This window comes from Lycium barbarum, chromosome 2 (genome assembly GCF_019175385.1).
Source record: "Lycium barbarum isolate Lr01 chromosome 2, ASM1917538v2, whole genome shotgun sequence".
Taxonomy (NCBI): domain Eukaryota; kingdom Viridiplantae; phylum Streptophyta; class Magnoliopsida; order Solanales; family Solanaceae; genus Lycium; species Lycium barbarum.
This window is the reverse complement of record NC_083338.1, coordinates 135,823,735-135,845,656: the sequence shown is the minus strand read 5'-3', so window position 1 is coordinate 135,845,656 and position 21,922 is coordinate 135,823,735. Positions and strand designations below refer to the sequence as shown.

Genomic DNA, 21,922 nt, shown 5'->3' with positions numbered 1-21,922 from the left:
TGAACGTACAAGTTTCGTGAGCTTTCCCCTCTGTGGAATTAAACGTAGCTTAAGTCATTCAGAGATGTAGTTTTCCCCCAATTTCTCATAATATTGTACTTTCCGCAAATATTTCCTATATTCAGTTTTACAATTTTTGATTTCTAACAGATTATGATATTAAAAAAGTTAGTTGAAATCTTCTTCTGTAATTCAAATGTGCAGGATTTACTGGTAGAAAATTCTACTACCTATTTGACAGATGCTATTTCGGATCTCATGACCTTTTGCAATCAAAACATGTAAAAAATGTTGTTAAATTGGTTTTCTTGAAATGCCCTGTTCTTTCCGTCTTAATGAAATGTAGATGATCTGGAGTAAGGAATTAAATGGTGATGCTTAGCTTAAATCATAAACCTGAGTGGTTGTATTTTTCTATTTCTTTTTCATTTGAATTTTCAAAGAATGTGTTCTGAATTTTAAGTGAACTATCTTGGGCTTGAGATTGTGTACAGAACAACCTATAACTTCAAACCTATTATGGATGTGGAATGTAGTGATCCCATCAAGGCATAATTAAATTTGAGCTTCTGTGGATAAGCATATTTTAGTGCTAGAATGGATACTGGTGTTAAAATGAATAGTCTCTTAATTCTTCCTTGTCCTCCCTTCGTTGATATTCTTATGCCCAAGAGAGTTTTCTCTCCAAAACAAGGTGAACATGGTCTCATAATCTTGCTTCCCCTTTTGTGTTGTACTTGAGTTAAATGATTGACATTTTACGTTGAACTAAGAGATGTTGAAGAGTTGTATCCACAATCTGAACTTCACTTTTTTTAAAATTTATTTTGGGCATCGGGATCATTATAGGAACGGGGATTCTAAAAGGAGAAGCCGAAGTACAAGTAGGTGTTGGGTGTGCGAATAAAGTACCATATTGGTAGATAAAAAAAACGAGCTACTTATAAGGTGTTGAATATTCTTAATGATGTGAGGCCTTTTGGGGAAAACCGTGCGGGCTTGGCCCAAAGCGGACAATATCACATCATGTTAAGAGTATGTTTGGACCGTTTTAGCCCAACAACTGGTATAAGAGCTAATGGTTTGGCGGGACGAGTATGAAGATGGCGGAGTGCCCAAAGCGGACAATATCACATCATGTTAAGAGTATCTTTGGACCATTTTAGCCACACAGTAGGGGGAGGTATGACCGTGATCCGTACCGTAGGAGAGACAAAGATTACCGTCCGCAACCCCGATTACCACAAAGGTCGTGGGAGAGGTAAATATGATGAGGAGAGAGGCAGCCGAAGTCGGTCTCATGGAAGGTAGAAATTCTTTTGGTTAATATTTTGCTTCTTATCTCTCTCTTCCCCATGGAAAACTATTTTCATAAGCTTTGTCTAACATTTCATTTTATATTTAAGTACCTCCCCTGCTCGCCAAAGCCCTCCCCTGCTCGCTGTAGCCCCTCCCTCACTAGCGGTAGCCCCATTCCTCAAAGAAGCTCTTCTCCACGTAGAACAACCCTGTCACGACCCAACCAGAGGGCCATGACGGGCACCCGGAGCTAACCTCCCAATCACCTCTTCTCATACATCTCATAATCATATTTAGGTGGACCACAAAGATAACTCATAACTATCATAATTTGTAAGAGCATGAGTCCCAAAAGATAAGGGCACATTTATATAATCATCCTCAACTATGCCCATATGCACAAGCCGACAAGGCTGCCAAAAATATGAACCGATGAGGTTATAGAACATCTAACTATATACATCTGTCTACGAGCCTCTACATAGAGTACATGAAATCATAAAGATGGGACAGGACCTCGCCGTGTCCAAAATAGGTACACAAAAGAACAATACCGCTAGACTGCAGCTCCGAAGCAAATGGAGCGCTCCTGAGAAGTCGCTGATGAAGCACCTAAGGATCTGATCCGTCTCGCTGCCCACTTGTAGGCATGAACACAGCATCCACAGGCAAAAGGACGTTAGTACGAATAATGTATCGAGTATGTATGGTATGAATAACAACATATTAAAGATATGGAAAGTAACATGAGATAAGAGAGATAACCTGTATATATGAAAAATGTTTTTTTTTAAACTAAGCATGCATGACATCAGCCTTAAAAGGCATCCAGATGTACAGGTTATCTCTTATATATATATATATATATATATATATATATATATATATATATATATATATATATATATATATATATATATATATATATATATATATATATATATATTGCTGCGGAACGTGCAGCCCAATCCATATATTATATCATCTCGCGTCCGCGACATCCCGCGTTCGGGGTAACATCATAATCTGCCCACTGCAGTAGTGTGCACAACTACGTGCCTACCCCGCCGACTATATAGCTGCGTGGTGTGAGAAAATACATACATATATAAAGCATGCATAAGAGCCCAAATGAAACATTACTACTCTATCGGAGTGACGTAAGGTCGGTAAACCTCCGATTTCGATTATGGAATCATTATCATCGCTATATCTCAGCTTGAAAGAACAATTATTATAAGATGAGATCAACAACAATGAAGAAAATCAATAATCATGAAACCAGCTCAATAATATCACGAGAACATCAAGAACTATAAGCTTTGGTATCTTTAGAAATGGAATCATCATCATCATCATTATCATCATCATCATAGGGAACTTTTATCAACAATACCATAAGAACCTTGAGAATTATGAGTTTCTAGAAATTTTAGGAAATAGGACATTATAGATATCATGTATGGGTTCACAATAAGGAATCATGCCTTTAGAAAGAAAGGATTTGCCTTAACATACTTCGTTGTCTCCTTAACTACTTAACGCCTATCCTCTCGAGCTCGTAAATCTACAGTCAAGATGATTCGTACTAGGGTTAAGCCTTTGAAACACTTATAAGGTCAAACTAGAATAATAAATAAGCTAACAAAATTCGGGCAACATTTCCCCTATACCACTTTCTTGCTCCAAATCTCAAAACAACGCCCCAACACAACAACAGCATCAACAATACCATAGACAAGAGAGTATATTCAAATTAAACTTAAATCAATCCACAATTCTCTTTAAAAATCAACCCATAGTCATCAATTTCAACTTAATACCTCATGACTTCTCTATCACCATTCTCTTAACTTTAAGACTTACTAAGCCTCTAATTCAACTCAACATAAGCAATAAGACGAAGAATATACCTTGTATTCGAAGAACTTCAACTCACACAACTTGTCTCAAGACCAAGTTCACCACAACTCCAGGTAGAAGCAAGAACAATTACCTTTTTATGAACTAGTTGAGGATTTAGGAGTTTGATCCTTTCTCGATTTGATTTGGGGTGTAGGGAGCTTAGAGAGACTTTAGGGATTTAATTTGGGGGGGGGGGGGGGGGGGGGGGGGGAAATGAAGCCTAGATCGTGGAACCTCTATTTATAGGCTTCGAAAAAAAATCCGCCGACTTCAAATTCTGGAAATTTCGGGCAAAGTACGGGTTACTGTTCATCCCGTACTTTAAAGTACGGGTAAGTTTTTTTTTCAAATTTTTCAACTTTCTAGAAATTTTTGCTAAAGTACATCCAAAATGTACGGGACGTAGATTTTTGCACAGGCCGTACTTTATCCCATACTTCACATAAATGCGATCTGTCAGTTGCATTGGAAAGAAGACTCTCCGAACTTCAATTTGCACGTTATGGATTCTGTAACTCCTCATATTCTAGGAGATATGCCTCTTTGAATTTGGACCAAAAATCCTGTCCAAAATTTTGTCAAGTTTTTCCAAATTTTTAACAAACCCAATTTCTTTAATTCGCTTGATCCCGAAACCTTTAAATGCTTGTCTAAACTTTATTAAAAATCTTTCTTAACCTTATAGAGGTATCGTAGCCTCTCTGGACTCATGTTAGTTTGCTTACGACGACACAAAAATTTACAAGGTCTAGCAAACCCCATGGAGAGATGCTATTCCAGATGGACATAATCACATGAGCCGGTCTCCTACTCCAAAGAGTATCTCACCATGAGGTAGACGTGCTGGTTCTTGTAGCCCCATGCCGCATTCTGATGCTAATGTAAGTTGTGGCTATCATACGGTGTTTTGTTATAGTATAAACTTGATGAAAAAGTATTATTTTTCTTTTGCAGGATTAAGAAGCAAGGGAGGAGGCCATGGTTGTAATCTGGATTTGGTTGATGCTGCGTATCAGGACATTCCCAAATGAATGATCCTTTCATCTATATTTTGCTTGCTAGAACTGATTGCCCCGTCTTATTTATAAGGTTTAACTCCTTTGGTTGCATTTAATCCATCCCAAAACTTCTTTTGATATTGCCTCTGCATTCTGGTATTACAGATTGGTGTTATGATATTAAGATTTCTACTTTTGATTTATAATTACGGTTATGTGGATTTTCTTTTTGGCATTATTTGATTTCTTAATTTTTTTTCTACTTCAAAGTATACTTGCATGGAATATTGTGATGGTATACCTTGTTGTAATTTACTTATGATGGGAATTGTTGGAAAGGTAAAAAGATATTGCTTAGGGAGCATTTGGTTTTTCCTTGTTACACAATACTTTGCAGGGTTGGCTCATTATGCTCTTTTTTTTTTTTAAGTTTAATGAGGCTGTGATGAGAAGTTCAAAAACAAAATTATTTTGCCGATCTATGCAGTCATTCCATGTCCACGCATGTTGAAGATAGTTCTTGCAAATTACTTTATCGTGCCTGTTGCCAAAGTTCCATGTCGCAACAAAAAGAACAATCTTGCAATTTCATTCTGTATAGACGAACCAATGGACAGTCATGCCAATAGCTTTTGTTAGCTTTGCGGGCCATATAGTAGGGACATTTATTATTCATTCTTTAGTCTTTTTTTGAAACAAAATTGTGATCCGACGATAATAACTTGCCAGTTGAACGATTTCCCTGTTTAAAATTTATCCCTAAGAATTTTTCACATCAGGTGTGTATAATAAACCAATAAATGTATAATGTGTTTAGATATGCGCTTGTATCTTTTAATGATGATTGATTAGTATATAAAGTGATTGTCTCAGAGTTAAGAGGCTCTTTAAGGTTTTCATGCCCTAGTATAGAGCCCGGCTTGCTTAGCTTATAAAGCTGGCACTCAATCTAATTTTGGAGAGTTTGATCTTTATCTTGCAACTGAACGAACAGTTGTTTAAGAATAATAAAGGACTTTAGAATCGAATGTAGGTGCAATGGCTTCTCTCAATTGTGACACCTTTGATTCTTGCTTTATTTTACTTACTAAAGCAGCCTTCGCGCCTAATCACAGATAAGTACGAACCAAATTTTTCCAGAGTAGCCGATTATTTGTGATTGGTACTCAGTTAACCAGAATTTGTGTTGCACATTATTCCAATTCCATCACCCGTCTTGATTTTCAACGGCATTCTTGTTTTCTTTAGCTTAAAATGTTTTCTAGTTCAATAAGGCATATAATTTGCAACAATATAATTATTCCCTTCCAATAATTGTGTTGTGTTAAAAAGAAATTACATAAGAAGATCAATTTTCACCACTTTTAAGAAAGTGAGAATTATTTCCGAACAATAACGCGTATTCCTTAACTTGACATATAAATAGAAAAATACACCTATAATTGGTCGAAGTTAACCATACATTACGAAGTAGCTTTTCTTGTTAGTATGTTAGTTTCATAACTTCAAGTTTATTATTAAAATAACACTCTCAAATTTGACACTCAGTAAAATTATATTGAGGGAAAACTGAGGGAGTATTTGATTAAATTAGAAGACATCTATGATAAGTACCAATTAAGGTAGACGTAGATCTTTACCTAAAACCCAATTCAAACAAGTGCTTTGGCTTTCTCAATTACACACTTGTTTTTTTCCTTCTAGAAATACATTACTGTTAAAGAAGAAATAATTGGAGAGTAAATGGAAGGGAAGTGTGTGAGAACTTTCTTCTTCTTGGGTGGGCCATCTGAGCAAAAATTGGAACTATTCCACACTGCATGGGCCTACGGAAATGATACAACTATTGACAGGCTTGTCCATTAGCTTTGAATAATTCTGGAGAAGATTTCCCAAATATATTTTCACAACTTTAACCTTAGGCCACTGTTGAAACGTTATCTGCAAACAACCTTTTAATTCGTTGGTGTATACTTCCATGGACATTGAGACATTGACTTATTGACTTCCAAGTCGTTCTAATTCTACCCGTATTTTACAAGCTGGAAATAAATTCCATTGACTCACAAGTCTTGTAATGATTCTCTACGATATAAAACTCTGCCCTGCACAAGTTCAGAAATAACCAAAACAATCAACTGAATTCTTTTAGCCATGATGATGGTTCCAAGAGTATTTTCTTTCCTTCAGTTTTCCATTCTCTTATATCTCTTCATTGTTACTTTTGCTTCTATTGAGGAAGCAACTGCTCTCCTTAAATGGAAAGCAACTTTCCTAAACCAGAATAATTCCTTGTTGGCTTCTTGGACATTAAGTACTGATGCATGCAGGGTTTGGTATGGAGTTAAATGCTTAAATGGTAGGGTAAACATGTTGAATATTACAAATGCTAATGTGAATGGTACACTCCATGATTTTCCATTTTCATCTCTCCGTTTTCTTGAATCTGTTAATCTTAACATGAACCAGTTCTCTGGCATCACCCCACCAGAAATTGGAAAGCTCACTAATCTTGTCTATCTTGAATTGTCAGTGAACAATCTTTCTGGTCCCATTCCTAGTGAGTTGGAGAATCTGAAAAAACTCACTAAGCTGGATTTATCAGATAATAAACTTGGTGGTTCAATTCCAATTACTCTAGGTGGCTTAACTCAGCTCAAACTTTTGTCTCTTTATTCTAACCACCTTTCTGGTCCCATTCCTAGTGAGTTGGGTAATCTGAAAAACCTCACTGATTTGGCATTATACAGTAATCAACTTAGTGGTTCAATTCCAATTACTCTAGGTGGCTTAACTGAGCTCAAATTTTTGTATCTTTATTCTAACCACCTTTCTGGTCCCATTCCTAGTGAGTTGGAGAATCTGAAAAAACTCACTAAGCTGGATTTATCAGATAATCAACTTGGTGGTTCAATTTCAATTACTCTAGGTGGCTTAACTGAGCTCAAATTTTTGAATCTTAATTCTAATCAACTTTCTGGTCCCATTCCTAGTGAGCTGGGGAATCTGAGAAACCTCACTGATTTGGCATTATACAGTAATCAACTTAGTGGTTCAATTCCAATTACTCTAGGTGGCTTAACTCAGCTCAAACTTTTGTCTCTTTATTCTAACCACCTTTCTGGTCTCATTCCTAGTGAGTTGGGTAATCTGAAAAACCTTACTGATTTGGCATTATACAGTAATCAACTTAGTGGTTCAATTCCAATTACTCTATGTGGCTTAACTGAGCTCAAATTTTTGTATCTTTATTCTAACCACCTTTCTGGTCCCATTCCTAGTGAGTTGGAGAATCTGAAAAAACTCACTAAGCTGGATTTATCAGATAATCAACTTGGTGGTTCAATTTCAATTACTCTAGGTGGCTTAACTGAGCTCAAACTTTTGTATCTTTATTCTAACCACCTTTCTGGTCCCATTCCTAGTGAGTTGGAGAATCTGAAAAAACTCACTAAGCTGGATTTATCAGATAATCAACTTGGTGGTTCAATTTCAATTACTCTAGGTGGCTTAACTGAGCTCAAACTTTTGTCTCTTTATTCTAACCACCTTTCTGGTCCCATTCCTAGTGAGCTGGGGAATCTGAGAAACCTCACTGATTTGGCATTATACAGTAATCAACTTAGTGGTTCAATTCCAATTACTCTAGGTGGCTTAACTGAGCTCAAATTTTTGTATCTTTATTCTAACAACCTTTCTGGTCCCATTCCTAGTGAGTTGGGTAATCTGAAAAACCTCACTGATTTGGCATTATACAGTAATCAACTTAGTGGTTCAATTCCAATTACTCTAGGTGGCTTAACTGAGCTCAAATGTTTGTATCTTTATTCTAACCACCTTTCTGGTCCCATTCCTAGTAAATTGGAGAATCTGAAAAAACTCACTAAGCTGGATTTATCAAATAATCAACTTGGTGGTTCAATTCCAATTACTCTAGGTGGCTTAACTGAGCTCAAATATTTGTCCCTTTATTCTAACCACCTTTCTGGTCCCATTCCTAGTGAGTTGGGTAATCTGAAAAACCTCACTGATTTGGTATTATACATTAATCAACTTAGTGGTTCAATTCCAATTACTCTAGGTGGCTTAACTGAGCTCAAATCTTTGTATCTTTATTCTAACCACCTTTCTGGTCCCATTCCTAGTGAGTTGGAGAATCTGAAAAAACTCACTAAGCTGGATTTATCAGATAATCAACTTGGTGGTTCAATTCCAATTACTCTAGGTGGCTTAACTGAGCTCAAATTTTTTAATCTTAATTCTAATCAACTTTCTGGTCCCATTCCTAGTGAGCTGGGGAATCTGAGAAACCTCACTGATTTGGCATTATACAGTAATCAACTTAGTGGTTCAATTCCAATTACTCTAAGTGGCTTAACTGAGCTCAAATTTTTGTATCTTTATTCTAACCACCTTTCTGGTCCCATTCCTAGTGAGTTGGAGAATCTGAAAAAACTCACTAAGCTGGATTTATCAGATAATCAACTTGGTGGTTCAATTTCAATTACTCTAGGTGGCTTAACTGAGCTCAAATTTTTTAATCTTAATTCTAATCAACTTTCTGGTCCCATTCCTAGTGAGCTGGGGAATCTGAGAAACCTCACTGATTTGGCATTATACAGTAATCAACTTAGTGGTTCAATTCCAATTACTCTAGGTGGCTTAACTGAGCTCAAATTTTTGTATCTTTATTCTAACCACCTTTCTGGTCCCATTCCTAGTGAGTTGGAGAATCTGAAAAAACTCACTAAGCTGGATTTATCAGATAATCAACTTTCAGGCCATCTGCCAGAGCATCTTTGCCGTAGTGGGACACTTGAGATCTTCGTGGTGTTTAGCAACAAGCTTACAGGGCCAATACCAACTAGCTTGAGGAAGTGCTCAAGTCTCAAAAGGGTTCGGTTCAATAACAATAGTTTCAATGGGAATTTATCAGAAGCTTTTGGCATCTATCCCGAGCTTCAGTTCATTGATTTGAGTGACAATGATTTTCATGGTGAACTCGGCAACAATTGGGGAAAATGTAAGAATTTGTTTAATTTGCAGGTAGCAAGAAATAACATCAGTGGCAGCATACCACCTGAGATTGGGAATGTCAAAGGGCTTCTAGGACTCGATCTTTCATCGAATCATTTGGTTGGGCAGATTCCTAAGGAAATTGGAAAATTAACCTCTCTAGTTAAGCTTTTTGTGCAAAATAACAACATTTCTGGCAATATACCTGGGGAACTTGGGTTGCTGACAAAATTAGAGTCCCTTGATCTATCAGGCAATAGATTGAATGGGTCGATCCCAAATTTTGTAGGAGATTACGTGCACTTGTTTCAGCTGAACCTGAGCAACAACAAATTTGGGCAGAAAATTCCAATAGAGATAGGGAGGATAACTCAGCTTAGTGCACTTGATTTGAGTCATAATCATCTTGTTGGAGAAATACCCTCTTATCTAGCCAATTTGAAGAACTTGGTAAGCTTAAATCTTTCCCACAATGGCCTCTCTGGCCGCATTCCTGAAGAACTTGAAAGTTTGATTGGTTTGCAGGTAGTCGTGTTGTCATACAATGAGTTGGAAGGTCCAATCCCTAATAATAAAGCTTTTATCAATGCCTCATTGGAGGGCAATAAAGGTCTTTGCGGAAATGTAACAGAACTCCAGCCCTGCGAAAGGCCATCTTCTGTGATGAAAAAGCACTCAATGGCAAAGGAATGTAAACTCATTTTCATCATTGTACTTCCTCTTATGGGAGCACTAGTACTACTCTATGCTTTCATTGGTGTTCTCTTTATGTATGATAAAAGAAGGAAGGTTAAAGACATTGAAAGACGTGATGATGGTTGGATTTCGATATCCATGTTAGATGGAAAGGAATTATACAGAGATATCTTAAATGCCACAGAGGAGTTTGATGCAGCATTTTGCATCGGGCAAGGAGGGCATGGAAGCGTTTACAAGGTAAACCTTCCATCATTAGGGAATATAGCTGTGAAGAGACTTCTTTCTTCATTTGAGAATACACATCCCAAAAGTTTTATGAATGAAGTAAGGGCATTGATTGGGATTAAGCACCGGAACATCGTGAACCTCTACGACTATTGTTCAAATGCACAAAACTCGTTGTTGGTTTACGAGTATGTGGAGAGGGGGAGTTTGTCTAGCATTTTGAGCAATGAAGTTAAGTCCAAGAAATTGGATTGGCTTAAAAGGGTGAATATCATCAAAGGTGTTGCTTATGCTTTATCTTACTTGCACGAAGATTGTTCACCATCGATTGTTCATCGAGACATATCAAGCAACAACATTTTGCTTGATTCTGAGTATGAAGCTCGTGTTTCAGATTTTGGCATAGCTAAGCTTCTCAAGCCAAACTCATCCAATTGCACTACACTTGCAGGCACATATGGCTACGTTGCACCTGGTAAGGTCTAATTTGATTTATTATCCTTGTTTTAAAACTTCATGAACTATAGCCAAATGCTCTCTACACTGTTTATCTCATTTACACGTTAAATTGTTAGTATAACTTTTGGAAATTGTATTGTTTCAGAGCTTGCATATACAATGAAGGTTACACAAATGTGTGATGTCTATAGCTTTGGAGTATTAGCATTGGAGACAATCAAAGGAAAGCATCTTGGGGATTACATTACTGTGCTAGCAAACTCGTCAACTAGAGATCATGTGCAGCTGAGCGATTTGCTAGACGAACGCCTTCCGTATCCTGAAGATAGAGTGAAAGAGGTTTTGTTTTTTATCATCAAGCTAGCAAGTTCTTGTTTGCTTGAAACTCCAAAATCAAGGCCAACAATGCACTTCATCTCTAATAGGTTATCATCAATGCATCCACGTCCACCTACTCATGTAAGGCGAGCTATATAATCCCTGAGATGTGAGGTGTCCTTGTATGAAAATGAATAAACTTTGAAACCAAGTGGTTGTGAAGTAAGTTATTTTGATGAGACGGTCCATGCCAAAATTATTATGGGCATTAGTATTGTTGTAGTGTGAGGGTGCTTATCTGTTTTATTGTATTACAGTGTATAATGTCCAAGGTAACTTGCTCCTTGTGCCAAAAAAGTAATGAAAACAGGCTTCATATTTGCTAAAAACTGATGTTATGGGATGGAATAATTGCTTCAAGCCAAGTTACGAGAGAATCAATTTTAGAAAAAATGGACATCAAATTCGTGCTGCCATTATTTTTCTGAGTTAGCTGAGTTCTCCAAATTAAATACTGTTTTGAATACAATAAAACTAAGTACCCAATTTTAGAAAGAAAAAAAAAGGATATAAAGAGAATAGTTTGATTATAAGTAGACATCTATTTCCACAACAAGTTTGAACTTTTTCCACTTGGGCATCTTCTGTTATTCAACAACGTACTATTAAATTTCTTTCGGATTTAACACAGCTAAAATTTATCATTTTTTTAATAATTTCAGAAATTGGATAATTAACCTTACATCATTCGTCCCAACTATTCCAACTGTAAGAACCACTAAGAATTGAAGTATTAATTAAGCCTTTACTCCTTTTACCTACCCTTCTCATGCATTGCTACATAGAAGAGGAAGTTGAAGAGGTAAAATTCCTTAATCACTTCCATTTATAACAAAGTTTAAAACGTCTAAACTTGTGACTTTTTATTTATTGAGGAGGCACATGTTCTGTTTCAATATGCCATTAATTGGAAATTCCGTGCCTACTTTAGTGGATAACTTTATGTTCATTTATGTGAAGCCACTCTATATATAGACCCATATTGGAAGTAGAATACTTTGTTTTAGATCTCTTCAAGTAGTTGAGAACTGAGAAGGAAAAATGGAAATTGACGGCATGGCTGTTGATGGACCAGTTAGCGATAACCGCTTTAATAGGAAGATAACATTTGCGGTTGTCATTACTAGCATTGTTACTGCATCAAGCGGCCTCATTTTCGAATTTGATATTGGAATTTCAGATAAATATACTTCTTTTCTTTTTCATTGTCCATTTTATTAGACTGATCAAGTTCCAGTTTTCTGGTGTTGAAACAACTGGTAATCGTAGAATGTATGTGCACTCAAAAACTCATTTTGTTTTCCGATAAGCAGTTTAAAATGGAACTTTCTGAGCATTTCTTTTCGAGCCAGTGAATCCAAAATTGTGAATTTGTAAGAGTCATAGAAAATTGCCTATTAACAGGGAGAAGTGACTTATATTATGCAATCTTTCATGTTCAAGGAAAGAAGATATACAGTACTAATTATTTTGGAAAGAAAATTTCTAGGATATTATCAAAGCCAATGGCTAGACATCGTCCCATTCGTTTGTGTACTTCAGACTGGTGTACAAATTAGAAATAAATAAATGAACAAAAAGGACATCGTGAGGGTTAATTTCATGTATGATCACTTGAACTTGCTAGAGTAACACATTGGTTGGGGAATGGACTGGTGATCTGCTTATATGGACTTGAGCAATCCTGCCCCTATGAGCTAGCTTTTGGGGTTTAATTAGGCTCAAGTGTCATATCTTTACAAAACTTTACCTACTATAACATTAAAGTTACAAAACTATTTCACATACGTGAAATAAACACTAACCATTTCAAGACGTGATCATAATGTCTATGCTGTACACAGAGACTTAATTTGTACATCAGGAGGAGTGAAAACAATGAAGCCATTCCTTGAATTCTTCCCATCAATACTGAAGAAGGCAGCATCTGCTGGTGCTGAAGTAAACATGTATTGTGTATACGACAGTGAGGTTTTAAAGTCTTCACTTCATCACTCTATATAGCTGGCTTGGTTGCGCCTCTCGTAGCTGGTCGTCTCATGGCAGCCATAGGACGGAGAAACATAATGATAGTAGGAGGTTGCCCTTTCTTTGCTGGTGCTCTTATCAATGGTGCTGCTCAAAACATTTCTATGCTCATCTGTGGTCGCATTTTGCCAAGCTTTGGTGTCGGCTTTACTAACCAGGTAGCAAAACATAGTCTAGTAATCTTATTTTGGTAAGTAAAATAAATAATCTGATATAGTGTGAAAATTGTTTACATCGCCAGTCATTATTTAGTTAAAAGCATTATTTTGATTCAAATTAACTTATTGATAAAAATGAAACTTCAATGTAAGGATTTACATTAAAATGAAGAGATTCAAGAACATGCATGCTTTATATTTTAATAAAAAAAGTATTTACCATCTGTATGTTTGATCATCATGTAAAGCAGTAAAGGAACAAAGGAGACATAGTTTGGAAGTAAATTTAACTAGTGTACTTGTCCGCGCTTCGCGCGGTCATTAAAATATGACTAAGTATTAATATTATAACATTATGTATAAAATTATTTGATGGAAAATTGTAAGAAACATTCTAGGTTGAATATCAAAACACCAATTTAAATCGTATAAGTAAATTTCCCGGAGTGTCTCATGAGTGATAATGTCACTTTTCAACCTCCTCTGATCCATGGTAGGTGCCTACAAAAATCACGAAAAGAAACATCATAATGTTGGTATATTGTTCCGACATCTATGTAAGGGAGAAAAAACAAATACTACTTAAGAAGAGTCGTGAACATAAAAAGGTATCATGGTTACCCGTTATTTAAGTCGCTAAAAGGCCACCTTAAGCTCGATTTCAACCTTATGCAAAGATTCTTTCATCACCATCTCTGCAAGCCCCTTTGCATCTAGCATAGAAATGAAGAGTTCCTTTAACATTCATATTTGTGACGTATAAACATTATTTTGCCTAATGAAAGCCGATGCTTTAATAACATTAACAGAGCAACAACTTATGAACATTCTTTTGGAGTACTATATGTTAACACCCAATTTTGTCCCGCCTTTCTTCCAAAATATTTATTTGCGCTTCTAATATTTTTGACAACTTAAGAACAGTTATTTATATTTATCACAATTACTAGCTTTCTATTAATATCGTTGTTCTTAATTATCCAACTATAATCATTGGCTATTATCATTATTATTACCGTTATTATTATTATTATTATTATTATTATTATTATTATTATTATTATTATTATTATTTTCATTATATTGCCATCACTTAATATTATAATCGTCATGATCATTTTTAGCATCTTACACATTGCATTTATTGTATACAATTAGACAATAGCATTTACTTACTTTTAAATTTTATAAATATTATCGCGCAACTATTACGATATCATATAATTTTATTTTTTATTGAGTACTAATAAATATTTTTTTATTAAGTAATATTTTGATACATGTTAATTTATAATTAAATAAAGAGTGTCTTTAATCTTAATTTAGGAGCTCAAATAAATATAAGGAAGAAAGAATCTTAAGTCCAAGATAAAAGACTTGATACTAGTCAATTCATATAAAATCTGATCCTTAATTTGACCAATAATAACCCAAAGAAGAGCTCAGTCCACACAGTCCATTTACATACCCTCCTTGCCATGTGGACGCCAGGCGAGTGCCCCGTTAGCACCACATAAGTGCCAAACGGTCACAAACACACGCCCCCCCGCCCCTCCCACATGCTCCATACGCTGCTCACACACCTACCAGGTCCAACACACGCCTTCCACGTGTCTCTCTCTGGTTGGCTGGTGAATTTAAGTATTAAACCCTAGGTTCCTAATTTTTATGGAATGATCTATTTTACCCTCACTCAACCCAAGCGAAATGCCCATTACACCCTTGATGCCCTAAGATATTCTAGGTTTTCATTTTTTTGAGCCTCATAGCCGCGCCCCTCTCTCTGCTATGGCAGAAAATATTTTGTTTCCTTCTCCATTTTTTGATAAAGTTTGACCTCTACATCGAAAATCAGATATTGTATGTACATTACGAGTAAACCTCTGTGAAGATAAAAAGGACGATTCAGAGATGGCTGACAAAAGGATTCAAATTTCTTTCCTCTTTTCTGCAATAGAACCAAGCAAGGCAAAAGCTATACAATTTGATTTCTCTTGTTTTTCGCCATTTTCGGCATCAAGACCTCTGTCCCCTTTTCCTTTCTCTTCAATGTTGCTGCAAACCTACGCCAATTAGTCCATTTTGAAACCCCAAATTATGCCTAAAATCCCGCCCAAAAAATGTAGAAGAAGAACCCTAGCTCGCAGCTATAAATATCACCCTTTGGCATTCATTTGAGTGGGTTGAACAACCGCTACATCTCACTTTAAATGAAAAACAGCCGCATATCACTCTAAACTATTATATTTCACCTTTCTGTTTGAAACTTTTGGTTAATCTAAGAGTGTTAGGGCTCGTCATCTTTTGAGTGTGGATCCGGGACCTAAAAGCTCTAGTTCACTGCACTCGAGAAAGGTCAGTGCTATTCCTTTCTTTTTTCTCTTTTTTCATTTTCACTCAGATCCTTAATATGTGTTCATGATTCTTTTTTTCTTATGTGTTTCAAGTGCTTTTCATTTCATGTTGTTTCTCATATGCCGGATGTATTAAAATAGGAGGTTCGTTTTGTCTTTTGATGGTGGCTGGTGCTTTTTCTTAGGATTAATAGTCTTACCTTATACTTCCTTTTTACTTGAAAACATGGCTTTAAGATTTTATTTATTTTTCACTGTTATATAAAAGCACGAGAAATTTCTTTTCTTTCCAGTTAAAAATGCTCTTCTGTATGTGTTTAGTTGTTGTCCATATTAGGATATACATTAGTACCTTTTCTTTACTTATTTAAAGAATACTTATTGCTTCTGGAAAATGTGTTTGTATATAGTGAGTCATGCTTATGCCCCTGTGTTTTTAGAATTTTTGTGAGAAAATTACATTCCAGTTCTGTTTATTAAAATATAAAATCGCTGAGCTTGCTTGGTGTTCTTTAGCAGCGTGTCATTTGAATTAAAAGAGACATCCCTCTTACATGAAAAATATTCAAAATGTGCCTTCCAAGTTTATAACTAATAGATTTGTTAGCTAATAATGGTTTACTAAATATTATAAGTTCTCCCTAATCGAAGGTAATCATGATTCAGATTTCGCCGCGTAGAAATGACTGAAGTGGTGTATGATTTTTTCTCTCTTACTGATCATGTATACTATTCAAGTTGCCATGTTGAGATTCAAAGTTCATGTGCTAATATATCCCTTTAAGTGTATTAATATGGTTTCATTACCTCACTGTGATGTAGAATGCATGTGTCTTTTCAATACTTTGATTAAGGTTACAAATCATTTAAGATGGAACTTGGATAAAAAATTGAACACTTTTCTTTATTAGATGTAATTCATTTCCTGTAGCATTTCTTTCATGAATTCTTTTATCAGTTCTTATCCAAAAATGTATTGTGAATATATTTTGCATAAGCTGTCTCGCTAATCTTCACTCTTTCTTTTTTACATGTAATGCATCCGATGCAACAAAGAGTCTCGTATTGAGACTCAATATGGCTGCCGCTAAGCCGAAGACCTGCATTTACACCTTCTTTGCCCCTTTCACTCCCACTATACCTCCAAGCAGAATGATGGGCGATGAAGCCTCTGTCACTTATTTACTTATGTTCTAGTTTTGCCTTTATTGGGTTCTGTGACAAACTTGTTTTTTTTTTTTAATGTTTCTAGCTTGTTCTTGATTCTCTTAATATAATTATAGGACCAGTGCTAGTATTAACTTAAAAAGGGTAGTTGTTATGTGGGAAAACCAGTAGCTTATTTTTTTTTTCCTCTTTTCATATTGGTAGCCGATCTTTATATAGATAGTAACTTTTTTTTTATCACTGGTGTATTGCAAAGAAGCAAACATGATTTGGTTCTTGGACTGATTACAAATTGGTTTTCCAGAATTTAAATAGCTTCCTTTAAGTTAATAAAAGATGCTTTTGTTATGGTGAAATTTTTTATATGTTCATTGTCGAACAAGTGCCAACAGAATTTTTATTTTTAACAAAACAGCTTTTCGTATTCTGATATAAAGGTCGCTTTTGATAATTAAGATCAAACTTGGAATTTTAAGAAGCTAATCAAATGGAGTATTTTTGGCATCACTGGATCATTTTATTCTAAAGATTGCATCTTCTCTACCCTGTTTTGAGACAAGTGCAGATTTCAAGATCCTTTAACAGTTCATATGATATATTTCCAACTCAAATCCAGATCTACTAAACTTCTTTAAAATAGTTACTTTAAGAATTTAATTCCATGCATAATGTTGTGATCGGCTGAGTCCTTTTTCTTTGAAAATAAAAGGACGAAAATAAATATGGCATACAAACGTGATTTTGAAAAGCTTTTTTATGGTTTACTACTTCCTGAAAGTTTTCAGCGCTTTGTTTAAGTCTAAAAGTTCATCATGTTATTAGTTGCAAGGTTTTCTACTTTAATGACCTATATACTTAGTAGGAATACTTTTTTTATATTACTTATACAATATTAAGCACTATTTTGTCACAATTTCATAACCTAAGTTTGGTCGGTAACTGTATTTTTAACGGATATATATATATATATTTTTTTTGATTAAGCACCGGGTGTCCGGGTCTCTTTGAGCCCCGACTAATCCCGGGGGTGCACAGGCCCTCGGCAAGGAGTTTCTCGCAAGTGCACCACGGGTAATTCAGGGTTTTACCTCAGTCCGATGGCCCTCAGAAATTGTTTGCACCCAGTGGGTTTCGAACTTGAGACCTTGAAAGGGAGCAAACCCCAAGGCTCAAGCCAATTACCACCAGGCCAACCCCTGAGGGTTTATTTTTAACGGATATTTAGAACCCTTACCTAGAATTTGTTAGGTTAGTAAGACCTTTAAAATTGGAGTTTAGTTTAGCAATATTTAGTTAATAATTAGGTGTTCTAATTCACTGTTAAATTAATTAGGTGACGACTCCTTAAGTTAAATAATTAGGAATCACCAACATGTTGTACTCCACTTGACTCAGTTAAAATGGAGTATAGCACTATAAATAAGGTGTTGTTCACTGAAAACTAAACTAAAATGAAGAAACAAAACAAAAAACAATTTTACCAACGGTGGACTTGCGGAGGGAAAGTATTAATTACGTGTTCGGATGAACCCAATAACTTTCTAGACCCTCTATTTGGATTATAAATATTTAGTTGTGGACTCAGTAACTCTGATAACTACGAATTCGGTGATAAGCATTATTATCATTTAACAATCATCTTGAATGTTATATATACAAAAGGAATGGTATGTTCCAGGTCTACCTTGTGCTCATAATTCTCACGTAAAATGTAGAATGACATAGAAGTCGTTGCTCTCAATCTTACAATGTTATCCGCACCTGCTACTTCCGTTGGACGAGTCTCGCATCCACCTCCGCATTCGGCCGCTCCCACTGGCATCTCAATGATGGAGATTTCGCCGATATTTTTGTGTCACTTTCTTAAGAATTTTTTGCCAACAAATACATTGGTTAAGAATAGGTTCTTTCATTTGGGGAGAGAAGAGACTATCAGTTCACTATATTTGCAGAAGATCAAACATAACTTTTAACTACATCTATGGGTTCATGTAAATAAGAGGAAGATGGGAAAAATGTTTTGAAGAATGTCTTTCAAACTTTTATTTTATTGGGTAACTGCCGTAATTATGATAGTTAATATTGAGTAATTGCAAAATGTGAGTAAAGCCGGTTAAGAATTGTTTTAAGAGATGAATTTTGCATTTATTTTAATAGCATGAAAAATAGGAGAAATGTCAAAAAAATGAGAAAAAGGATAAATAGGAATGGTGGCCATAGAGAGGTGTCATGTCACCTTGTCTATGCCTAGCTTTATATTATCTATAGATTACGGTATTCCATCATAATATTTGTGCATGTATTTGAAGGCTACTCTTGTTTTTACTAATACTAACTAATAGGCTTTCAGAAGCTTTTCCACACAAAGAGGGGAGGAAGTGCTTGCTGCCAACTTGCCAGACGAGCGGACATCTGAGCTCAGATACCTATCAAAAATGGCACCTTCAAAATGGCGTAGTGCATTCAGCACAGGCTTCCAATTCTTCATAGGCCTTGGTGTTGTTGCTGCAAATTGCATAAACTATGGCACCTCTAAGCTCAGCTGGGGATGGCGCCTTTCCGTCGGCCTAGCAATAGTTCCAGCCGCAACAATGACCATAGGTGCACTTCTCATTCTTTTGTTAAAAAAAAAAATAATGGTGGTGTCAGGGTTAATTTGCGAACACCTCTACTATTTTCTTGCTACATCCCTCTGGCACATATATTGTGTATTTCTGCCCATTAAAGCTTAGTCATACGAAAAATAGTCACCTATCCTTTAGTATGGGACCTTTACTTTTGAGTCCTAAAGCAAATGCTTCAATTTCCTTGCCCTTGAGCCAGCCCTGCATTTTATATATTTGACTAGATTTGAATCACGAGCTTCCATAATTTTTATCTCATTTTATGACCACACCTTGGGCACAGGTGCACTTCTCATTTCCAACACACCTAGCAGCCTAGTTGAGCGAGGAAAATTGGAGCAGGCAAAGCAATCTCTGGAAAAAGTTTGAGGAACCAATAACAACACTGAAATTAAAGCTGAGTTAGCTAATCTTATTAAGTCTTGTGAAATTGCAAGAGCTTCTCAGGAAGAGCCTTTTGTGACAATCTTTAAGAGACAATGTCGGCCTCATTTGGTCATGTCCATTGCCATACCATTTTTCCAGCAAATGAGTGGTATTAATATCATTGCATACATATGTGCTTTTTCGATCAGTAGGTTTAGGAAATAACTCGGCTCTACTGAGTGTTGTGATTCTTGAAGTAGTCAATCCTAGTTCAATCCTTGTGTCTACTGGTATTGTTGATCGGTTTGTTCAGAGATTTCTCTTCATATAGGCTCCGTACAAATGCTCATCTTCCAGGTGCATGCTTTAACTAGATAAATAACTGGCACAACTCGTTATACACATAAACAATCCAAGATAAATCTCGCCCTAAATAATTAGTTGATGAGTTTAAGTTCTATACATTGACAATGTTTAAATTTTTTCTAGGGATCCTTTCATTTATGTCCCTTTGGACAAACTTAATTACTGACAGTAGCCCAAATATACAAAACCTATAGACCGATATGTATATTATACTTATAGTATATGTATATTGTAATATAGAATATGTATATTTAAGTATAAGTATGTAAAACCTAAACATTTGCTGGCTATTTTGTAAGCTAGATCACCCAAAGGTATTGGGTTGTAATTAACCTTTTTTTTCTACAACAAGCCAAATAAGGTGACCTGAAAAATAGAAGCACACGGAATTAATTAAAGTGCAATTCGTTAAGGTCTTATTAAGGGTCCAAGTATATAAGTACGCAAAGAGTTTAACTTTTATTTAGTGTAGTGCATAATTCTCTTACATTATCAAGTTAAATTGACTTGCAATAACAAGTGACTTCTCACAACAAGTCTGATCTTGCAACCACAAACGTAGAGTAATTAGCTTGCTATAACAGGTTAAATTAGATTAATAATGCAAAACAACTTTATATTGTCCGTATATATAGCTCAGATCCTTATGCTAATTATATCATTGGATTAATGTTGGTGAAAGTAGCAATTGCTTCTACACTAGCAGCTTCAATAGGTGAAAATGGAAGCAAACATATTAGCAACCAATATGCTGCCTTAGTACTCGCCCTGGTGTGTATCTATGCTTTTGGTTTTGGTTGGTCATGGGGTCCTTTAAGTTGGTTCATTCCAAGCGAAATATATCCCATGAACATTTGATCAACTGGGCAGAGCACAAGTGTGGTCGTGAACTTTGCCACCACATTTGTGCCTCAAACATTCTTGGCCATACTTTGTCACTTCAAGTATGGGGCTTTCTTGTTCTTTGCTAGTTGGTTTGCTGTTATGACCATTTTTATTGTGATGTTCATGTCTGAGACTAAAGGTGTTGCTTTGAATTCCATGCATCAAGTGTGGGAGAACCACTAGTTTTGGGGTAGGTATGTTAAAGATCAGCCTTAATGACAAAGCAAAGAAGTTAAGCTGAAAATAAAACTTTGTTTGTAGTTGCTTTTGTGATCTTAAAAGAGGAATTCTAACATAAGGGCAGAGGCAAATCCAGAATTTCAAGAGGATGAGTTCACCTTAGAATTAAAAAAAAAAGACGCAAAGTGCATTTAGTAGGGTTCGATCCCACAACCTTAAGGGATTAAAGGTAGCACTTAGCCACTACTCCATTTGGTCTAGTTTGAGCATGTGTTCCTTTAGTTAATATTAGATATATTTTACAAATTATATACATAATATACCGAGTTTAGTCGGGTGACCATGTATTCAGGTGATCATTTTTTGTACTTGGATTGTTTGAGGTACTTCTATTGACTAATCATAGTCCCCTTGGAGTTTTGTTTGACTTGTAGACCAAGAAAGAAATTTAGCTCCCCCATCATGCTCATCTCGATCTCACTTCCCATGAGCTTTGCAAATTCTTCACACATGGAGTTTTTTGTGGCACCAAAAATGATATCATCTACATAGACTTGCACAATTAACAGGCTATTTCCTTTTTTTTCAGAAATAGAGTGTTGTTGATCTTTCCTCCGGTAAAACCATTTTCAAGAAGGAACTTTGACAACCTTTCGTACGATGCTCGAGGAGCTTGCTTTAGAACATATAATGCCTTATCCAGCTTGAAAACATGCTCTGGATGTTCATGATTTTTGAAGCCAGAAGGTTGCTTGACAAAGACTTCCTCCTTCAGATACTCGTGCAAGAAGGCACTTTTGACGTCCATTTGAATT

At 35.8% G+C, this 21,922-nt stretch overlaps 1 protein-coding gene, 1 long non-coding RNA gene and 1 pseudogene across 2 annotated transcripts; all 3 read left to right on the top strand.

Annotated features, from left to right (window-relative positions):
- The first annotated feature begins 6,356 nt into the window (after positions 1-6,356).
- LOC132628969 (probable leucine-rich repeat receptor-like protein kinase At1g35710) lies at positions 6,357-11,286 on the top strand. Its single transcript, XM_060344722.1, has 2 exons — positions 6,357-10,617; positions 10,747-11,286. The coding sequence occupies exons 1-2, from the start codon at positions 6,357-6,359 to the stop codon at positions 11,076-11,078; spliced, it is 4,593 nt and encodes a 1,530-aa protein (XP_060200705.1). The 3' UTR covers positions 11,079-11,286.
- Positions 11,287-12,020: 734 nt separating this feature from the next.
- LOC132627451 (sugar transport protein 5-like) lies at positions 12,021-21,690 on the top strand (annotated as a pseudogene).
- LOC132627452 (uncharacterized) lies at positions 14,843-16,992 on the top strand. Its single transcript, XR_009577874.1, has 2 exons — positions 14,843-15,520; positions 16,576-16,992. It is a non-coding gene; the product is annotated as an uncharacterized LOC132627452 (long non-coding RNA).
- Positions 21,691-21,922: the final 232 nt, after the last annotated feature.

Coding starts and splice junctions, on each gene's coding strand:
- LOC132628969 (XM_060344722.1), top strand. CDS start 6,357: ATGATGATGGTTCCAAGAGTATTTTCTTTCCTTCAGTTTTCCATTCTC. Junction 10,618..10,746: donor ATATGGCTACGTTGCACCTG/GTAAGGTCTAAT, acceptor GTATTGTTTCAG/AGCTTGCATATACAATGAAG.